General features: G+C 42.7%; 1 protein-coding gene across 4 annotated transcripts in view; it reads left to right on the forward strand.

The window, feature by feature from the left end:
* Window positions 1-19,816, forward strand: part of ESRRB (estrogen related receptor beta) — a 218,818-nt gene extending 199,002 nt beyond the window's left edge. For all 4 annotated transcript variants that reach the window (XM_048486027.1, XM_048486024.1, XM_048486028.1 and 1 more), the window contains 2 exons: window positions 3,128-3,397; window positions 15,320-19,816. In XM_048486027.1, the coding sequence (XP_048341984.1) occupies window positions 3,128-3,397; window positions 15,320-15,564 (515 nt within the window). In that variant the 3' untranslated portion in view covers window positions 15,565-19,816. The remainder of the gene's footprint in view (window positions 1-3,127; window positions 3,398-15,319) is intronic.
* Window positions 19,817-20,047: the final 231 nt, after the last annotated feature.

Consider the following 20,047-nt stretch of genomic DNA (forward strand, 5'->3'; position numbering starts at 1 on the left):
TTGTAACATGTTGAGTGCAAGCTTAAAATTCTTAGGCGTTCATCTGAAAAAGCATAAGAAGAAACTGTTCCCTTAGATTTCATGCTCCAAATTATACATGCATGTGTAGTGACAAATGTATTGGATTCTTTCAGCTGCAACCAGCCTCACGGGGCACTGGCTGCCTCTAACTGTTTGAAATTAAGTGGCCTGGGGAGATGAGAGGCTCCTGTTCTGCTGTGGCAGAATCTACAACTCAGATGAATCGGCTTTAAAAGTCCATTTAGCAGGGCTCAATCTTTGTGAGCATAAATGTGTGGCTAAATAAATACGAAGTCACAATCTGAAGATATATTTGGTCTGATCACAGAGGCAGAGCAGATCCCTGTCGTTCAGGCACACCTAGTATGTTATCTTCATGCTGGAGATGAGGGGCTTCTAGTCCAGCTCCTTTCCATTTGCAGACTGGCCATAACAAGTGTTGCATGTGTCACTCGTCTCCCTGGTGGTCCGGGCTCCTCTTCAGCTGTCCTCTTATTCCTTCTGGCACCCCTCCCCAATGCTTTATCGATCCCTCCTACCCACCAGACCTCACACACACACACACACAACACGTGATGGCTGATTGGTATCTGTTAATTAATGTGGCCCGCGGCCTCTTTTCTATTCAGTGGCCTGATAAGGGAAATTGGATGTCCAAGGACTGCCATGCCATTATCACCCCTTACCTCCTCTGGCAACACAAACACAAAACATGGTGTAGTGATAAATAAATACCACTAACCCATCTCTCTGCCCTCACTTCTTTGGGCTGAGATAGCTAAGATGGAAAAATAGAACTCCCGACCAGTCAATACAGCAATCACCGGCTCTTTTGTTAATTGCCGAGTTGATAACAAGAGGAATCAAATGATCCTTGCAGTGGCTGGCCTTCCTTGGCCCAGATGCACGTACAAGAGTACACAAGCAGAGAGGATTCTGGGAATAAAGGCATCCTACTGAGCATAAATCACAGCTAGTGGGATAGAAGCATTTTTGAGGCAAAGGTTAATGAGCTTAGACTGCACTATGGAGCAACAGTGAGGCTGATGAACACAAAGAAGAAAAAGGGGAAATGATCTCTTAAGGCATGATTATAACAAGAGATTTCAGCTTTATCCCCACTTGTATATACCAGCAGTCCATTTGCAACTAAGGGGAGACATCGGGCCAACCCTGGCAAAAGCAAAAGGCGTTCTCGCAGCATGGTCAGTCCACATTCCATACATTTAGGCTTTTATCATTAATATTTCTATGATCTGTGACAACCCAGGACAATACTGGGAATAATAATTTTTTTTCCAAATGGCATTTCTGTGTGGTTCCTTGTTCTCTGTGTCCTTCAACAGGGACAGTTCTTCCCATTTTTTTTCCTTAGATGAAGAAGTTTGTGTGATTCTTGGAAATTTTCACAAAGCATCCTAAGTCCCAGTTTTCATTCATAGGACTGCCGCTGCAAGACACCCTCTTTGGTGGGGTGGATATTCTTTGTCCTGCTGTAGCTAGCATAACAAAAACAAAGCTCTGCTTGGTGAGGCTGATATATAAAATAAGGTTATCTTTTGAATTCCTGATATGAAATATGCTGGTTTGATAGAGGTGACTCACCATGCACAGTTTAGAGGCACCAGGCTTTGTTAATGCAGAGATAAAGTAAATGTAAGGCTCAGATTAAGTGCTGAAAATAGCTTATTAGCATGAAACATATGTAAACCTAAAACAATTTTAAGCCCCATCCAAGGAATTAAGTGTGAAAAATCCTTTCGTGACCTTTCAAAAGGACACACATTTTTGTTATTATATTTTTGTATTGCAAAAGGATAGAATCTTTTTTTTATTGTACATTGTTTAATAGGCAGTTTCCCACTTAAATTTGTATGAGGCTGTATGAAACACAGGAACATATACAATGAAAAGCATTTATGTGAGTGGAGGTTGTTGTTTTTTGTATTGATTTAGGTACTCCAGCGCAGACTCTTTCCCCCTTCCACTTGTCGTAGTTAGTGATCAGTCATCTATTTTTAAAATTTAAAATTTATTGTTGTTTTTAAAGATATAACATACAACACTTACTACCGAACAACCCCTTCTTTCCCATAGATGCATCCCTTACCTAGCCCTAAACAGAGGAAGAAGGAAATTAATGCTACAAATACCTGGGGTGGTGTCCCAATTCTTTAATTGCTTTAGGTGACAGCCCAGGAGTTCTTTCTCCTGTCTCCCAAAATGACTCTTTCATACAGCTCAAACGGAATTCTGCTTGTTGTTGAGAGTGAAGTTTAGTAACTTTGTACCAAATGTTAATATTATTCTGGCAGAGGATTTTTTTTTCATAGCAAGCTGCAAGTCTGTCTTGTGTTTTGCATGTTCTTTGTTTCTGGTATTGGTGGTGTTAATAATAGTTTATTCAGAAACATATGAATTGTGAATGATATATTTTGCATATTTTATTCTAAAGCATATTTGCAAGAAGGGGAAGTTCAGACTATGGATACTGATGCTTTCCTAGACAAAGTCAAACTTGCAATAGTTTCAAAGGCATAAAAGCTTTTGGTAGTATCTTCAATTTCAGTCATCTAATCAACTTGAGAAGCTTATCACCTAAGTGGCTTATTATGTGGAAATGATGTTCTAATGCCTCATCCCTATGTACAAACATACATGCAGTCAAGTTGTAACTGACTTATGGTAACCCTAGAGAGGGGCTTTCAAGGCAAGTGAGAAGCAAAGGTGGTTTCCCAGTTGTGCTTAGCTTCCAAGATCAGGCTATGCTGTGCAATGTTCCCTCCCTATGTCCATCACTATGGCTGTTTATATTAGCCTCTATTATACAAATGTGGCTTTCTCTTCAAAGGAGGTCCACCCTTGGAATAGCTGAAAATTGCATTCCCAAGCTTTTCAGAAGTTCTTCTGAGGAACACTTTTATCTACAGTCTGTGCTTGCACTGTTATGTCAGTGGGTTCCAAAGTGGCAGATTATTTTCCATAACTGAATGTGCCAATAGCAGTGTTTGCCATCTTTCTAAGCTTCAGCCCTGAGGCTGACGGTGTCAACATGTACCCTCTCATTGTGTAAATAATATGATCTGCTCTTCTCTTGTCTTGCCAGGTTTTTCTAACCTTTCCTTGGGCGACCAAATGAGCCTGTTGCAGAGTGCCTGGATGGAGATCCTCATCCTGGGTATTGTGTACCGCTCAATTCCCTATGAGGATAAATTGGTCTATGCTGAAGATTATATCATGGACGAAGAACACTCTCGTTTGACGGGGCTGCTGGAGCTCTATCTGGCCATCCTGCAGCTGGTACGCAGGTACAAGAAGCTGAAAGTGGAGAAGGAGGAATTTGTCACGCTTAAGGCCCTAGCTCTTGCCAATTCAGGTAAGAAGGAGGAAAAAACAAAGGCCACAACAGTAACACAACAATATAAGCAAAAAAGTCAATATTGCAAGAAAGAGAATGTTAATTAGACAATTATAGATTTCATTTTTTAATATTCAAATCCCAATAAGAAAGATTTTTATAGTATGCCCGTCCCTCTACGTTTTGCATTAGCTTTATCTGGGGACTAAATAATATTATTGTTAATTCACGCGAGGCTCTGAAAGGCTCATAAGTGTTGTGTTGCCAATTACTGCCAATGGTAAGCCTCAGTCATGTTTAATGTGGAATTTCACCACCCCCACCCCCAATTTTTTAGGTGTAGTCCAAGTTAGGATTTTCTACATCTTGAGACTTACGAAGGTGGGAAGATAATCTGCAAGCTGTTTGTTCTGATTTGACTTTGGCTCAAGAAATATCAAGGCAGAAAAAGCATTTTTGGTTTCTGTGTCTCTATGTATTTCAGCTAATCATCAGGTTTTCAGTTTGGCAGAATTGCCAGTAACCCTGGAAAAAAAAAGTCCTGGCCCATTAATAAAGGCTTAATGGAATGTTATTTACCATGAAAAGCTTCAGTTGCCTTTCCACACATTAAGCCTCCAGGGACTGGACATTTTTCTTCAGGCCTATTGGCAATCGTACAGGTCAGAATTCATAGTGATTCACTATACAAGCAACCTATCCCGTGTCATTTCCAAGAACTAACTTCTATGTAGTATCAGGTCTAAAGAAACTGTAGATGGGAGGTTATGATGTTATTGAAAAATCAATTCCACAATAGCCCAAGAACTGCTTAGAAGTGTGCCAAAATGGATGAGATGCTGGCACGTCCATCACTGGATCTTCCCAATAATTTTTAAAGGGTTTGTTTCTACTGTTCAGAGAGAGGGGATTTAACCATGCAATCTTTGCAGTCTGTTGGTTGATATGGTGTTTAAAAATGTAATAGGAGGAGGGGATTGATGAGTAAAACTCTAGAAATGAAAGGGTGAAGCTCCTCTTGCCCCACCTGGCATTGCCCCACATAAATAAAATTGCTTTTTAAAAGACGCAAGAAGATCAATATTATCTAATCCATCAGATAATGAATCAAAAGATTAAACTGTCCCTCAAACCACAATAATTTCTAAATAATTGGGGGTAGAGTTGTCATTTTTAATTGTTATTCGTTATTATTATTGTATATTTTTGTGTGTGGAAAATGCTTAATAGACATTCTACTCATAGGCCCCTTTCGCACACACAAAATAATGGATTTTCAAACCACTTTCACAACTGTTTGCAAGTGGATTTTGCCATTCCGCACATCTTCAAAGAGCACTGAAAGCAGTTTGAAAGTGCATTATTCTGCATGTGCGGAATGAGCCATAATAGAGCTCATAATCAAGAGCTATAAGTCATTCTATTCTTATTTTCCTGAGGAAAAACAGTGTGACTATCTGTGTGTGAGTACAGTACCATCAAGTTGCAGCTGGCTTATGGCAACCCCGTGGTTAGCCATTGCCTTCCATTGCAAAATTTCCCTTGGTGGTCTCCCATCCAGGTAATGACCCTGCTCAGCTTCTGAGATTTTGCAAGAAGGGGCTATACTATACTATTCTACAACCAGTGTAATAATTTACTAAATGGCCCATTACGCACGGAGGTGTTCCCTTCTTCAAGCAGCCTTTTGCTTCAGATCAGTGTTTTAATTATGCAACAGTTTCGATAAATGATTCAGGTTAGATTTTCCCTTACGCAACTGCTCTGAAGTAACTGCACTTTTTAAAGAAGAAAGAGGGAAAACCCGACTGTCTCCATCCCTCCCTCCCTCTCACACACACACACACAGGGACAGCAACGTAAATGTATGCACAATGCCTCCTTCAGGTTTTTTCCATCCTCCCCTTTCCTCCTTTTCCCCACCCCTAACAGGGTTCCCCTACACTTGCATCATCTCCTCCTCCTCCCACTTCGCTGGTCAGCCCTCTTCTCATCCCTTCCAACCTCCATTTTTGTTCTGCTCTCTAGTTGAGTGGCGTCTGGTGGATTTTATTTTATTTTATTTCCTTTATTTTGTAATGCATTGATGGTGGATTCCACACAGAGCAAATACAATGGGTGTAGCTGGCAATACAAACTGTTTTGGGGGGGACTTTGCACAGTTCCCATCCCCAAACAAGTCTGCCCCATTTTATATCCCTCAACCCAGGATTTTCAAAATTTGCTAAACTAGCAATTCTTTTGCAAAATCCCAGGTTGGAGCCACTGCCATGTGAGCAGGAGGTGCTTTATTCCCTACTGTGATGAAGTTGTCCTGTAACCGTATTAGAAGAAGTCACACTGGCCTGTTGAAAACCTTTGATCGATGAGATCTGGTATCGATAGTCCCATGCACTTGAATAGACTGTCCCAGAATCACCGGCTCACTTCTCATGCTCTCAACCCAAAGTTCCTGTTTCTTGGGGATGATATCCTTAATGCCAACAATTCCCTGCTGCTGAATCACTCCCATGGAGCTCATTCTGGCTGACTCTGCAGCCGCTTTCCTTGGACCATCGGAGCACTTACAAGCCGTCTCCTCCGAAGCAGTCTTCTGTTCCTGCTGGCGATTTCCCCTCTCCCCCATTTCGGAACAGATGCTGTTCACTCCTGAATAGGATCTCATTCTAGCCACAGGCTTCTCTCCTCCTCTCTTAGGACAGGATTTCTCACCTTTACTTCGATGTTGAGTCGTTAAGAAGTTCAGCATTGCCTGCTGAGTTAGCATGAAACTTTTAAGGAGCTCCGTCCAGCCCTCCTGACTTCCTGGGAATGCCCCTGGGGTCCCCTGCTCAAGGCCTGAGCCCTGGCCCCATGGCTGCTCCCCACCATACCCTGGGTCGTCTGCTCCGTAGTCACTCATGCTGTCCTGGAATTCCATCTCGGCCTCTGAAACACCATCAGAGCCGACAATCACTGGCAGTGGCGTTCCTGCCTAGGGACAGGGGGTACCCTCTGTCCCCGGGCGCCCCTCATTTGGTCACATGGGGGGGCGCCAGCATTTCAGGGTCGTTTGTGGGTTTTTTAAGTTTTTAAAGTGTTTTTTCACGTTCCGGCCTGCAGGGGGGCGCATTTCTAGGACTAGCAACACCAAAATTTCAGGGTACCGTCCAGAGACTGTCCTGATGATACTATCCGAATTTGGTGATGTTTGGTTTAGGGGCAGCAAAGTTATGGACCCCCAAAGGGGGTGACCCCAACTCCCATTGTTTTTCAATGGGGAGCTAACCCTGAGATGGGGCTACCACATTTTGGGGGCTCATAATATGATGGTCCCCCTGAACATAACTTCACCAAACGGGTGGCATCAGTAATACAATAGTTAACAGATGATACACCTTTGAGAATTTTGGTGTCACCTAGCTTTAAGAAATATTCTCACTTCTTCTTCAGGCACCCCAAGAATGTGCCTTTGGAATTCTTTTGTTTTGCAGTGACTTTGCTCCATTGTAGCCAATGGGGGAATTTCTGAGATGTGTAGGCAGGCTGCACATTTTGAAGAATAGAGGCACCAGACTCTTCAGGATATTGAGCTCCAGGAGGGGCCTCCTGACCAGTAGCATCAGGTTTGGAACCTTGACCTTGCTTCTGGGGGGGTTCAATTTTTAAGTGGGCCCCAAAAGGCTTATTTTGTTTCCCAGCTCTTGCACATGAAAGCCTGTGGGCTGAGTTCTCTCAGAACTATCTCCAACTCTCAGCCCCCCATACACTCCAGAAGCAAAGCTCACCAAGCTTGGATGCTATTACCAGGAGACCCTCCTGGAGCCACTTTGAAAGTCTGGCCTCTATCTTCCAAAAAATGTTGCAGCCTGCCTCAGAAATTCCCTCATTAGCTACAATGTAACAGAGCAAAGCTCACTGCAAAACAAAAGAATCTTGGGCAAATTTCTTGGGGTGCCTGGAAGGAGTGTATTTTTAAAGCTAGTGACTGACACCAAAATTTCAAGGGGGTATCATCTATTAACTATTCTTATGATGCTACCCAAGTTTGAGTCGAAGTCATGTTCAGGGGGGACCAAAGTTATGGTCCCTCAAATGGGTAACCCCTATCTCAGGTTAGCTCCCATTGAAAAACAATGCTTGGATGGGGGCATTCCATTTTTTAGGTGTCCACTAACTTTGCTTGCCCCTGGAAACAAAGTTCATCGCCAAACTCGAGGTGGTATCATCAGAGCAGAATCTCTGGATGATGCCCTGAGAATCATCGGTGTGTCGATTAGCTTTAAAAATGTGCTCCCTGCAGGCCAAAAAAAAACACCAAAATACCCCAAAACCCAAATACCTTGCATTCAAGCATTTTGTTCATATTTGGGCGGGACATAATCAGGACAATTTTTTGTCGAGGATTGCCTAAAGGCCTTTGCCCAGATTCCAGCTGAGATCTTAGATATTTGTTTTCATCCTGAATCTCCAACTACTCAAAAGTGATGCTGTTTCAGGGTGGGGAGAATCAACCCCAAACAGCATCACTTTCAATTGTTTCTAACTGGGGACCCTGATTCTCCCTTTAAGGCATGGGTTGAAAAGAAAAGAATCTGAGCTCCCTAGTTTAAACACAATTCAAATTGAAAGTGAGTGCTGTTTGTGGAGTGGATTCAACTGGAGAGTGTTTCTTTTGTGAGAGATGATGCTGACATTTGTTTGGTAAATGTTTTGCTGGGGGTGATTTGTGAGAGATTTACATGCTTAATACCCACTTGCACTGGCTTGGAGTTGTTTCTCAGGTTAACAACCTACCTCATAGGGTTGTTGTGATTAGGAAATTAGGAAAAGAGTTGGTGGGGAGAGAGCCATGTATGTTTTGACGGGAGGGGGAGGTGTTTTGTGAGCTGGTACAAAAAATCATTGTTTGGTCATGGTGGGGGAGGGTGGCAGCCCATACGCCGGGCGGGGAGGGGGGCGCCAAACTCAGGTTTTGTCCCCGGGCGCCAGTTTGCCTAGGTACGCCCCTGATCACCGGTCTCCAGTCCTGCTTATCTCCTCCCTGCCAGCCTCCGTCAGCATGGCCATCCATCACTGACTGCTGCAGAACCAGGAACATGCACACCCTGGAGTACTGGAACATGCTGCCACCATATCACGAATTGCCAGGACTTGGGAGGTTCACTCCTGTGTTTCTGGCCGGGTTCTTTTCTCCAAATACTCCAAACCGCTGAGTTCTCAAAGATTTTATTGCAAAATTAAAACAAAGAAATAAACAAATTCCTGTTATAGAGATTTCTCAGCCATGCACATTCTCATTATCTTTTCTGTTTGGACCTCAAGCTAAGAGATGCATCCCCTTGGTCAGCCCATGGTAGAATCTAATTACCTTTGTTCCTTTACCTCCCAGGAGAACTTCCTTCCTGCCATGTGCTTCTAAACAATCGTTTGATCTAAACCATTTGGCTGTTCACTTTGGTTTCTCTGAGGATCAAAGGTTTTTAACAGGCTGGTGTGACTTCTTCTAATACACACACACACACCCATCATGCCATCCACAGTTAGGGAGAATGCGCCTGCCATCGCAACACATTCATTATTAATAATAATAATAAGCCTTTATTTGGCATAACAATAATCATAACACAATAAAAAACCTGAGACATTCATTATTGCCCTGTTGTTGTAGTGAGGTCCCTTTTTCTTTGTTGCACATGCGCAGCTACACAGGTGCAGCTGATCAGATTATGGGACGAACAGCCCAGCTGCGGAGGTTCATTTCTGTATGCCTTGCAACTACGCATGTGTTGCAAGAAATTTTTTAAAAATATAAGCATCTCCATGTGAAGGCATGAAAACAATTGTAATTGTTTCCATGGGCTCCAATAGCTGTCTGCATGGCATGCATGTGAACGAGGAAAAGGAAAAAGGGTTCCTTTATCGTGGCTGCAACCCGTTACACATTTCTGTGCAGAATTCACCAATGTATCCATATATTAATAATGTGGAAAATGTGCAAAATATCTGTGAATTGCAACCTTAAGACCTCTGTTTGTCTGGGGATCCATGCTGGCTTCTGCCAGCCCTGGAGAGCTTGTTGCCTGCTATGCCTGTACTAACTTTTTGGGGGTTGGGGGAATCCCACCAATCCCAACTTGAAATCATTTGTTCAACAAGAGACCATCAGTGCCTCACTACATAAATATTATATGAATACTTATTTTGTGAAATCTACTTTAATTGGCAGTTTTTGCCAATTAAACCCGGCCGGTTTGTTGGACTCCGCCAGTACTGTTGGTGGGACAGCTCAAGTCTTTGCCGGGTTTCCTTATGCTTGTTTGTTTATCAATGCAGTTTCCCAGCAGAAAAAGCTCCGTTATCGTGGCATCTGGGGGAAGTGTTTTTGCTGCCTTCTTCATCCATGCCAGGCAATCCATCATTTCCCATTGGCAGTAACATCAATGTATCAGTGTATCAATGTATGAACGTATCAATGTATGAATGTATCAATATATCAATGTATTGATATATTAATGTTATGTTCCTTTGAAATATGTTTAATAAGTTTTGTATTGTCTCCCCACCCCCAAGCAGGCTCTAGGTAAAGAGCGCTAGAGGTCGTATGAGGGGGGAATGAAGGTTGCATGTGCCACAGGACACTGATTCACACAGGTGCTATATACCTTCCCCTAATTCCCCATGCAAATTTTGTAGATGCGGAAACACCCACAGACAACATGTCATGGCAGCAGCACAAGCCTGGGGCAGGAGAACACAATTTGCAAGGAAATGCATTCCTCCTGCACCAAGCCAGAAAAAAAATTGAAGAGGCGGGGATGAGAATGCACGATGCATGTCACTGGCCCCACATGAAAGGGAAGTGAGTTTACTGCTGGCAAAGGGTGGAATAATACATAGGTGCGTAATTGGCCAATGTTAATTCAGAGTGTTATCCCAGGGATGATTCCCTGAAATAACAATTCTTCCTCAAGAACAAGGAAGGCCTTTGTCAGCCGTCTTGGATCACACTGTGTTGCTTGAAAGAACTGTGAAGTCAATGGGTAGCTACCGCAGAAATCAACCCAGTTAGCACAGAAATGCATAAATACATTCTATAATGAAAGAAACATTGGCCAAGGATTTCTGATCTTTGTCAATGACCAGTGATTCTCTTTCAGACAGTGTCACTGATACATTCTTTGTATGGGTAAGGTATCAGAGATTAACACAATTGATCACTGTTATCCCAGTATGATGAGATGTAAATGTATTTCAAAGCTAGCACAATGCTAAATGAGATTTCAATTATGTACAAATTCAATAATGTACCATTTATTTGTCTTCTTTTATGAATATTTGTAACCTGCAACTTTGACCAAAAAATGCTCCCAGAAAAGTTAGGACAACTTTTTTTGCCCCCACCCCCACCCCTAGACTGAAAAGGTCAAGCAAAGGTTTAGAGAGAAAGATTACAATGATAACAAATCCCTGTGCATAAGTCGTTGCCTAAGAGCCAGTGTAGTCTAGTTGTTAAGAGTGGCAGACTATAATTTGGAGAACTGGGTTTGATTCCCCACTCCTCCACATAAGTGGCGGAATCTATTCTGGTGAACTAGGTTTCTTTCCCCACTCCTCCACATGAAGCTTGCAGGGTAGCCTTGAGTTAGGCACAGTTCTCTCAGAACTTCTCAGCCTCACCTACCTCACTACGTGTCTGTTGTGGGGAGAGGATGGGAAAGGAGCTTGTAAGGTGCTTTGAGGCTCCTTAAAGGTAGAAAAAAAACAGGTTATAAATCCAAACTCTTGCTGTCTTCGAATAGATTGAAGAACAGCCCAGAGCTTGAGATGTTCTCAGAGGTTGCACAACTTTGTATTTTCCCTGGGGGCATCCCTGGATTTGCTGCCCTCCACCTCAGCCTTAAAGATAGCCTGGAGGGTCTTAGGAGCTGCAATTAATTGGTTGGATCCAGCCTGCTTTTCTGCTGGTGAAAAGAGAAGGATGGCATTCTCTATGACCGTCTATATAGCAAGGGGAGCTATAAAAATCTCATAATTCAAATCAAACAAATAAAAAGACCATTCTTGGAATCATGGGACCTGCACACATGTGGGATGGGGCCTGTAGTTGACAATTCAAATTTTGAGCAAACTTTAAAAATTATGATTATGCATGATTGTATGTTGGAAGCTGTTCTGAGCCCATGAGAAGGGCAGCATGCAAATGGAATCAAACAAATAAAAAATCATTTCCCTGAGAAGTTTCAAATTAGCTTATAACACACAACTAGATTCTGCACATATGCATCATGTACTGTTTGACTTAAGCAGATATGGACACTCTGTTGGATCCAGCCAAGTTTTCACTCATTCACAGTTGTGTACATGTGCAGAATCCATTACTCTATTATCATCATCATCATCATCATCATCATCATCATCATCATCATCATCATCATCATCATCATCATCATCATCATCTCATAGAGTTGCCAATGACCTAAACCATCTAATAAGCACCCTGCTTTTTAAAAAAATGACTCACCTCATCCACCTATGACTCCTATTTACCCAGTTTACCTACCCAGTTCAGGTAATAACCTGCCCCAGTTTCAACTTCCTGTCCTCCCCAAACGCCACCCTTGCAGTCACTTCTCCCAAAATATTTTGGCATTCTCTGTGGTAGTGTTTGGAATCCTACATCCACCAGAGGCCCAGTCCATGGAGCACTTACTTGGCCCCATGCTACTTGGGAAGCTGGAGAAAAGCATTTGAATGGTTTGGTATACAGTGTACAACATCTGGTTGTAAGTGCCTTTTTGAGAAAAAGGTATGATCTGCATTCCTTAACTTGAGCTATATTTGGGTCCTGGCTGTGAAAGCCTTTGAAGAATACAGAGTTAGTTTGCAAAAAAAATAAATCTTCCCACTTCAGATCACTCACAGCTTCTGAGGCCCACCTGAATTCAATTTCATAGCCTCCCAACCTTGAGGCTTCCCAGCAGCTGTAAACATTCATAGTCATTGATTCTGTAATTAACAGTTTATCAGTGCATTGACACCAGCTCACTGATGGCTTACAGCAAAATTAATCATATGATGTGTTTTTTTTATAGCCTCTCCCAAATTTAGGCCCCTCTGAACACTTGAGAAATCAAGGGGCTGGAGCCTTGCTGGGAAAACACAGAAAAAGAGGCTGCCTCTAGGATCCTGTCCCTTGCTATAAAGAGTTGCTTTGTATATTTACTGTGTAGAAATTAGATGGGAGAGAGTGTACAATGCTTCTTATGTATCCTTTGCCTTCCATTGCCACATCCACATATTCAAAGCAGCCAAACTGAGATTTAAGGACACAAATATATGAGAGATGAGGCTTTGAAGGCTCCCTCCTCTCCCTCCCACCCTCCCAACTTCTTTATGTTTGTCCTTTAAAGCCATACATGCCTTGAGAACAGGATAGCTGTTGGCTCATCTTCTCCCATGTGCTCCTACCTGGAAATTATGATTACAGGGAGAGGCACTAATGTCTCCCCCCTCCCCCCATGAAAGCTCAACTGATGGGCACATGAGAAAGAGCCTTTTTGGTGGCAGCCTCAAGATGATGGAACCCTCCCAAGGAGGTGTGCCTGACCCTCCACTTCCAGTGTTTGTTTTATTTAGGACTTCATTTGACTAGTTTCGTTTTTTAAAATTTATTGGCAGTCCCAGTTGTGATTTTAATTTGAGGTCTTCTGTGTATTTTTAATAACTGTTTTATTTACATTGAAAGCCACCTTGAGTTCTGCAAGGTAGAAAAACCATACCAAGGCAAAAGAACCATACTCATCACTTTTGTAATTTTTATGGACTGTTGGCCTTCATAAATGCAAACAAATGTATGACAGTGTCATTGAGAACTCTATGAAGCGTGTGGTAGGATATTCATTATCTATGTACTACAGGAGTGGAGAAATAGAGCAAGTATTACTTAGCCCAAATTTATTAAGTTTTTAACTCTCAAGAATATCCAAATCCATGGCCATATATGCACAGGGCTTTTCCCACTGCTAGCCTACCTTCTCATCAGGTCAGATTTTCAGCTATACCACCTGTTTGCTATGTTATTCCGTTGTGATTTGCATTTATGCAATGGTCCCAACATCGCTGCTCTTTTTAAAGAACAATGGGAATTCAATTTAAAAGTTTTTAATCTCATTTTTTCTTAGTTTGGGGGCAGGGGAAATGGCAGGCAGATCCAAAGGTTGGGGAGGGAGAATCAGATCCAGAAGTTGGCAAGAGCAATATTATATCCCTAGGGGAAAAACGTGGACATTTTTTTAAAAAAACCTCCCCGTGCCTTTTTCCCCAGTTTTTCAGGCAAAAAGATTTGAGGGCAAACACTATTAAAAAAACTTAAGTAAAATGCTTCTTGAGATTACTGAGTTTTCCTGACTAAGTGGAGGTGGGGAGGGGAGGGGAGGTTTCAGTCTTGGCTCTCCCAAATCCTAGTCCTACTCTATATGTTGCTGGTATTCTGTTCGGGTATTCCATTCAATCCCAACAAGCGGATGAGCTAATTGTAGTTGTTTTATCCAAATGGAAAAATACCAGTTGCATAAAGGTGAATCTATGAAGAAAATACTTTGCATTATTTCTTTCTTGACATAGCTGCTGTTGTTGTTGTTGTTGAAGAGGAAAGTAAGTTGGATCAGCATCTAAGAGACCCAGTTTCAAATTCCCACTTGGCCATGAAGGATTGGTGTGAGGGTAAAAATGGGATAGTAAAAATTGGGTATGCAACCCAGAGCTCTTTGCATTTTTGAGCTGATATTATGGTACAGTTCATTAAAAGATGGATGTCAGATGGTGGGGGGGGGGGGTGCAATTTGATAGCTTGCCCTGGGTGCCATGGCATTTTCTGTAGATTTGCCCCTGCTTCTTCATCAATTTTGGACCTTTTTATACAGCTACTGGTGTATCCCAACAACTATCAAATGTACAGTCACAGCTTCACAAATCTTGACACACTAATTCCTGTTGTTGTGTGCATTATTTTATTCAGTTTTGGGGTGTTCAGAGCTGCACAGATATTGGTTTAACTTCAGGCAAATAAAAAAAACCACCCTCATGATCAACGTCACAGGGACTAGGTGGAAACCCAGACCATCAAAAGCCAAATTCTCTGCAGAAAGTAATTGCCACCCTGCAGCAGTTGTCAGGGAAAAGGCGAGGGAAAAGCAGGGGAAAGGGAAATGGTTAACTGATCTCCTGACACCTAGGAGGGGGGAGAGCTCCAGAACAAAATTCTGCAGACTGCATAAATGCCCTTTGTAAACATACATATAAGTCATGTGGTGGTAGTATAACTGTGTTCACCAGAATGGTCAGTGATATATGGGTCTCTGGCTTTCAAAATAAATGCAACAAAAACTTCTTTGCTCAACTAATTAGCCACACGAAGGTAAGTATTCTTTGAACTAGTAGCAGAAGAGGTTCCACCTAAACCTTAGGAAGAACTTTCTGACTGTCAGTGCTGTTCGAAAGTGAAATTCACTGCCTCAGAGAGTGATGGAATCTCCTCCTTTGGAGGTTTTTAAACAAAGGTGGGATGAACGTATGTCGGGAGTGCATTGATTGTGTGTTCTTGCATGGCAGGGGGCTGGACTTGATGGCCCTTGTGGTCTGTTCCAGCTCTATGATTCTATGTGAATGAGTTGATTCTGCATGTGAAAGCCCTCAACAATACGTTGAATGAGGCAACTCAGAAATGGCACTATGGTGATTTTTTCACATGCAACATATCTATTTTTCCTAAATGACTTTTATCAACAGGCAGATGGCACAATCATATATGCAGTTATTCCAGTCCGATACCACTGATTTAAATTGGTTTAGGCGAGAATAATTTTGCACTCTGAGCAAACACAAAGCATTGTGTTCATAGCCATTGCATCAGTTTCCCTGCACACAGAACTCTCATTATTTCTGCTTCTCCTTTGACAGATTCAATGCACATAGAAGACATGGAGGCAGTGCAGAAGCTCCAAGACCTTCTCCATGAAGCTCTTCAGGACTACGAGCTGAGTCAGCGTCATGAGGAGCCACGGCGCGCAGGCAAGCTGCTGCTGACCCTGCCCCTCTTGCGGCAGACGGCCGCCAAGGCCGTGCAGCACTTCTATAGCATCAAACTGCAGGGCAAGGTCCCCATGCACAAACTCTTCTTAGAAATGCTTGAGGCCAAGGTCTGACAGATCCAGCCCTACCCACAGTGCCCAGGAAGCAAACTGAGAACAGAGATGCAGCCGTGGAGCAAACCAAACAGAGGTGGCAGCTGGCTTTTATCTCCAATCATTTATTACAGAAGAATTATTTAACGTCCATCTGGTGGCCTGCCAGCCTGTACATCCATCTGAAGATTATTGTGTACAGAAGGGGAAACTCTTTTAATCAACATCACTCTCTTTTTCTTTTTTGTGGAAAATTCCAGAACAAGCTCTTGCACTTGCAGAGGGAGCCAAAGGAAATTTGGAGCCCCGGAGCAGTGATGCTCTTTGCACTATCCAGGGCAGCTGAGTCCTCTCTCTTCCTACCTTCTCTGTTCTAGAGAAGGGGAGTAGGGACTGAAGCAGAAAGTGGTGAAAAATAAGAATCTATAGTATTTGTAGCATGGGGGTGCTGGAGAAGGGGGTAAAAACATGGGCATCAGTGAGTCTGTGGCTTCACGGCCATTCCTTGAAGCACGGACCCATGTGATAGTTGCTGGTTTGGAGAAACACATAATGAAATCTCTTATGCTCAAAATGGCCTCCCCTTGCGCTTAAACTATTCATAGAACATGTACATAGAGAGACCCTACTTCTTATTGGGAAGGACAGTTCGAACCATGTAAAATATACCATGATCTTGTACAGTGTCTTTGCACCTGGCTTCCCACCCCCCCACCCCCCACCCACATGCGATCACAACATTCCCAATGGCTGCTGGTGAAGCTGGAGCTATGTCCCTGAGGAGAAGGCTTCGTCTGAGAGCATGTAAAAGGAGGGGGGCTGACATTTTTTTTCTTCCAGGGTCCTATTTGCTTGATAATCCCCTCACCCTCCTATATGTGGTGCTATTTAAAACCCCTCTACCTCCTTCGTTCTTTTCCTGCTTGTCACAGAACCTGTCTGGCATGAGGGGGTTCAAATGAGAAGGTATTCCCAAAGAAGGTCATTTCCCAGTTTTTTCTGGAATAAGTGGATATTGGGATCTGAACCCAGATATTGGTAATATTAAATGATTGGGGAAAATCACCTCAAAGGCTGCTGGGCTTGTATCATATCCCAAGGACCAAGCCACCCCACCCCCACCCCCTCCAAATTGGGTGAGATTTAATTACTGCTTCCTAAATAACTCTTCTTTCCTTCTTTGATTTGGCAACACTTATATCTTGGCCATTTGCTTGAACCTAGTACAGGTCAGGGACAAGAGGGCTTAATTTGAGCCACAGGTGTTATCCCCAAAGCATGTGAAGTGGGAAATAGGAGAACACCTCTGAAAATGCAATGGGCATTTCCCTTGCTACTGAGGATAATGGTCACATGTCTTCGCTTGGATCCTACCACACTTGCTCATCAATATTTAAATTCTTCCTCTGATAGAAATGGAGTGATATCGGAGTCAAGCCTTTGAATCTGAGATCAGCAGGTAGTTCTGCCAGGTTATGGGACATGACTTCCAGGTAGCCTCAATACCTCCTTCCCACATCAGGTCTCAAGCATCATTTATCTGGGCATAGTACAAACTCGTAACATAGATACGTTGTGTAGCTTAGTGCAGGCAAGAAATCAACACAAGGCGGTTCCCTCTCCCTGATACCACATGATTCATACAGTCTTATGAGTCATGAAATAAATGTCTCTATTTTATTTTTGCAATGTCAGAAACAGATCAGATATGGTAAGGAACTTGCAGCCTGGGGCATGACATGTGGACAGTGTTGGCCAAGATGAATTTCACATAGGAAGTCAAACAGAACCAGCTGAGCAAAGCAATAAGAGCAGATTTTTTTAAAAACATCAAGTCACAGCTCACTTATGGTGACCCCCATAGAGTTTTCAAGGTAAGAGATGTTCAGAGATGGTTTGCCATTGTCTTCCTCCACCTCACGACCTTGGTATTCTGCCAGATTTGAGGTTGAGAGTATGTGACTCGCCCAAGGTCACCTAGCATGTTTCCATGTTTTTCAACCTGTGTTTCCCAGGTCCTGTTCTGACACCTTAACCTCTATACCATGCTTGCTCTCATAAAAAGGCAACCATCAATTGCTAGGTGAGGGCTGCATGTTCTCTTAGTTCCTTCCCAGCTCACCCTTTCAGTCTTAGCTCAGTTCTTGTGTGTTTACTTCCAAACTCCAGTCCAAAACTCTCCTCAACAAGACAGACAACATGAGTCACCTGACTGAAGAAATCATTTTTCTGAGGGAAAATTGAAAATATATGCTGGGTGTTAATTGAGCAGCCATCTCTTGAAGTGTCGTATAGCATTGGCAGCTATTTTGGGTCCAAATTCAATATTAGACAGATGCCTGTAATATTCTACCTTGGTTGTTGTTGGGGTTTTTTAGCCTCCAGCTATTTTTTTCAATCATTCCTCCTGTCCGGTTGCTTTACCACACATGGGGGAAAGATATAGATATATTTTCCCATCACTTTTTACAGAGCAAATCTCTTGTCTGAATGCCCTTCCATATTCCACCAGTGTTTTCTGAATGGCAGATAGATGCCCCTTTGCAAAGCAAACGTGTTAGTGGCTTGAGACAGCGAGTACGCTTGAAGGTACAGGCTTTGGTTGCAGGAGCATGTTGGGAGAAGCATGCTCTTCTCATTGATACAAATGTTCTTCCTTGCCTCCTTGGAATGCTCAGAAGGGTAAAGTTGTGCTGAACAGGAGGGAATGGGGGAAGTGCAAAAATGGACAGTTTAGTTCCCACCTTAGTGAGGCTTCTTAATTATTCTTTTCAAATAAACTGAGGTTGTAAAAAGCATGAAAACTGCCCTGCTGGATCATGCCAAAATTCATTTTTTCCATTAGTGACCGGTCTTGGATGCTCACAAGTAAGAGACAATAACGATAGCCTTCTTCTGGTGATGGCTGACATCAGCAAGTTATCAAGGATAGATTCCACCCAGATGGGAATGCTTTCTGAAAGGACCCCATGGATCACTGTTCTGCTCCAAGGGGCGGACATTCCCTGTTTCTCTTTTAAGACCACTCCAACTTGCGACACATATTGACCATATAAACCTCAGTGAATTTGAAAATGACCATAATTGCTTTTTGAAGGACAAACATCTGTCACATAGACTCAGCAAAGAAAACTGCAGTGGCAGGTTTGGAATTAACTGGTTAGAACATACACCCAAGGAGGCTTATAACAATCTGGCACAGTAGAAGCTTGACAAATATTTACAGATTGTGGGAATACCTCTGATTAGCAGCAGTTTAACAAGAGGGGGACAGCTGTAGTTTCCTGCATGTGGAACTGGAAAGTGATGTTTGTGTGTCTGGGTATGCAACAGTTTTGGGTGCGTTTTTGCTTTGCAACTGTTAACACGGTTTTGAGAATAAACTATCAAAGGCTTTGCAAGGATTGAACTCCTAGCACAAGAATGGCTCTGCCCTCAACAAGTTCTTGTACAATTGTAGCTTCCATGGAGTAGGCAAGCCCTTAAGTACTAAGCCCAGGGTTAGATTAGAACAAGGCATGCAAGTAAGGTGCCTTCATTAGACTGTAAGCATAAGGGTAGTCAACCCACTCCTTTCCAGGGGGCTCCCTTCAAGGGGGGGGGGCAATTTGTAACCCACAGTGTACTCTCCTCAAAGCTTTGCATATATGTACACAAACCGTACTGAGCAATGCAACCTCCCCCATGTGACAACAAATTCTGCTCTTCCTTACTGAGAACAAAACTCTCTGGCCTTTCGAGTAAAAGTTTTTTAAAAGTTCATGGGAATCAGTTCAGATCCATGGTAGGATACCAGCCCCACTTATATCTGAGAAACTGGGCACCCCTTTGCAATTAAAAAAATGTGAAGGAAATTCAAAACTGCAACCAAACAGTATTGTTCATGCCAAATGGGAGAGTGTTAGTTTCTCTTCATTATCAGACTTTTGAAACTCTTAAACACATATGTTGAAACCATGCTACAGCAGCCTGTCAAGAGCAAAGAGATGGAGAAAGACTTAAGAATGTAAGTGGCTGACCTGTGAGAAGCCACCCTGTGTAGCTACAGCCAATCAAGTGGTCAAAGCCCCAGCCCAGTACCTGTGGCTTGATGGTTAAAGGCAAGCTGAAAAGCTATGCAGGGTACCATAGTCGGAGAGTGAAATAAACAGTATCTACTCAACTATTATCTGCTCCTGAAAAAAACTGTTACATAACTAATTAAATAAATCGTATTCTTGTGGTACAGGTCATTTCAAACAAACTGAGAAATAAAACCAATGTAAAAGCAAAACCAGTTGAACTGACATTTATTGGGGGGGGGGGGTCGGGGGTCCCGAAGCATCTTTTCCAACACTGCTTTATGTTGTAAAAGCTCGTTTTGCTGTACATAGTTAATAGCAAAATTGCTAGATTAAACATGTTCCTCACAGTATCGGAAATGTTTGGGTATCCTACCTAATCCAGTAGCCTGTGTATCCAGTCAAAGTATGGATTCGTTAACTCATAGCAATATTGGCTCTTT

Source organism: Sphaerodactylus townsendi, linkage group LG02 (assembly GCF_021028975.2).
Source record: "Sphaerodactylus townsendi isolate TG3544 linkage group LG02, MPM_Stown_v2.3, whole genome shotgun sequence".
Classification (NCBI taxonomy): domain Eukaryota; kingdom Metazoa; phylum Chordata; class Lepidosauria; order Squamata; family Sphaerodactylidae; genus Sphaerodactylus; species Sphaerodactylus townsendi.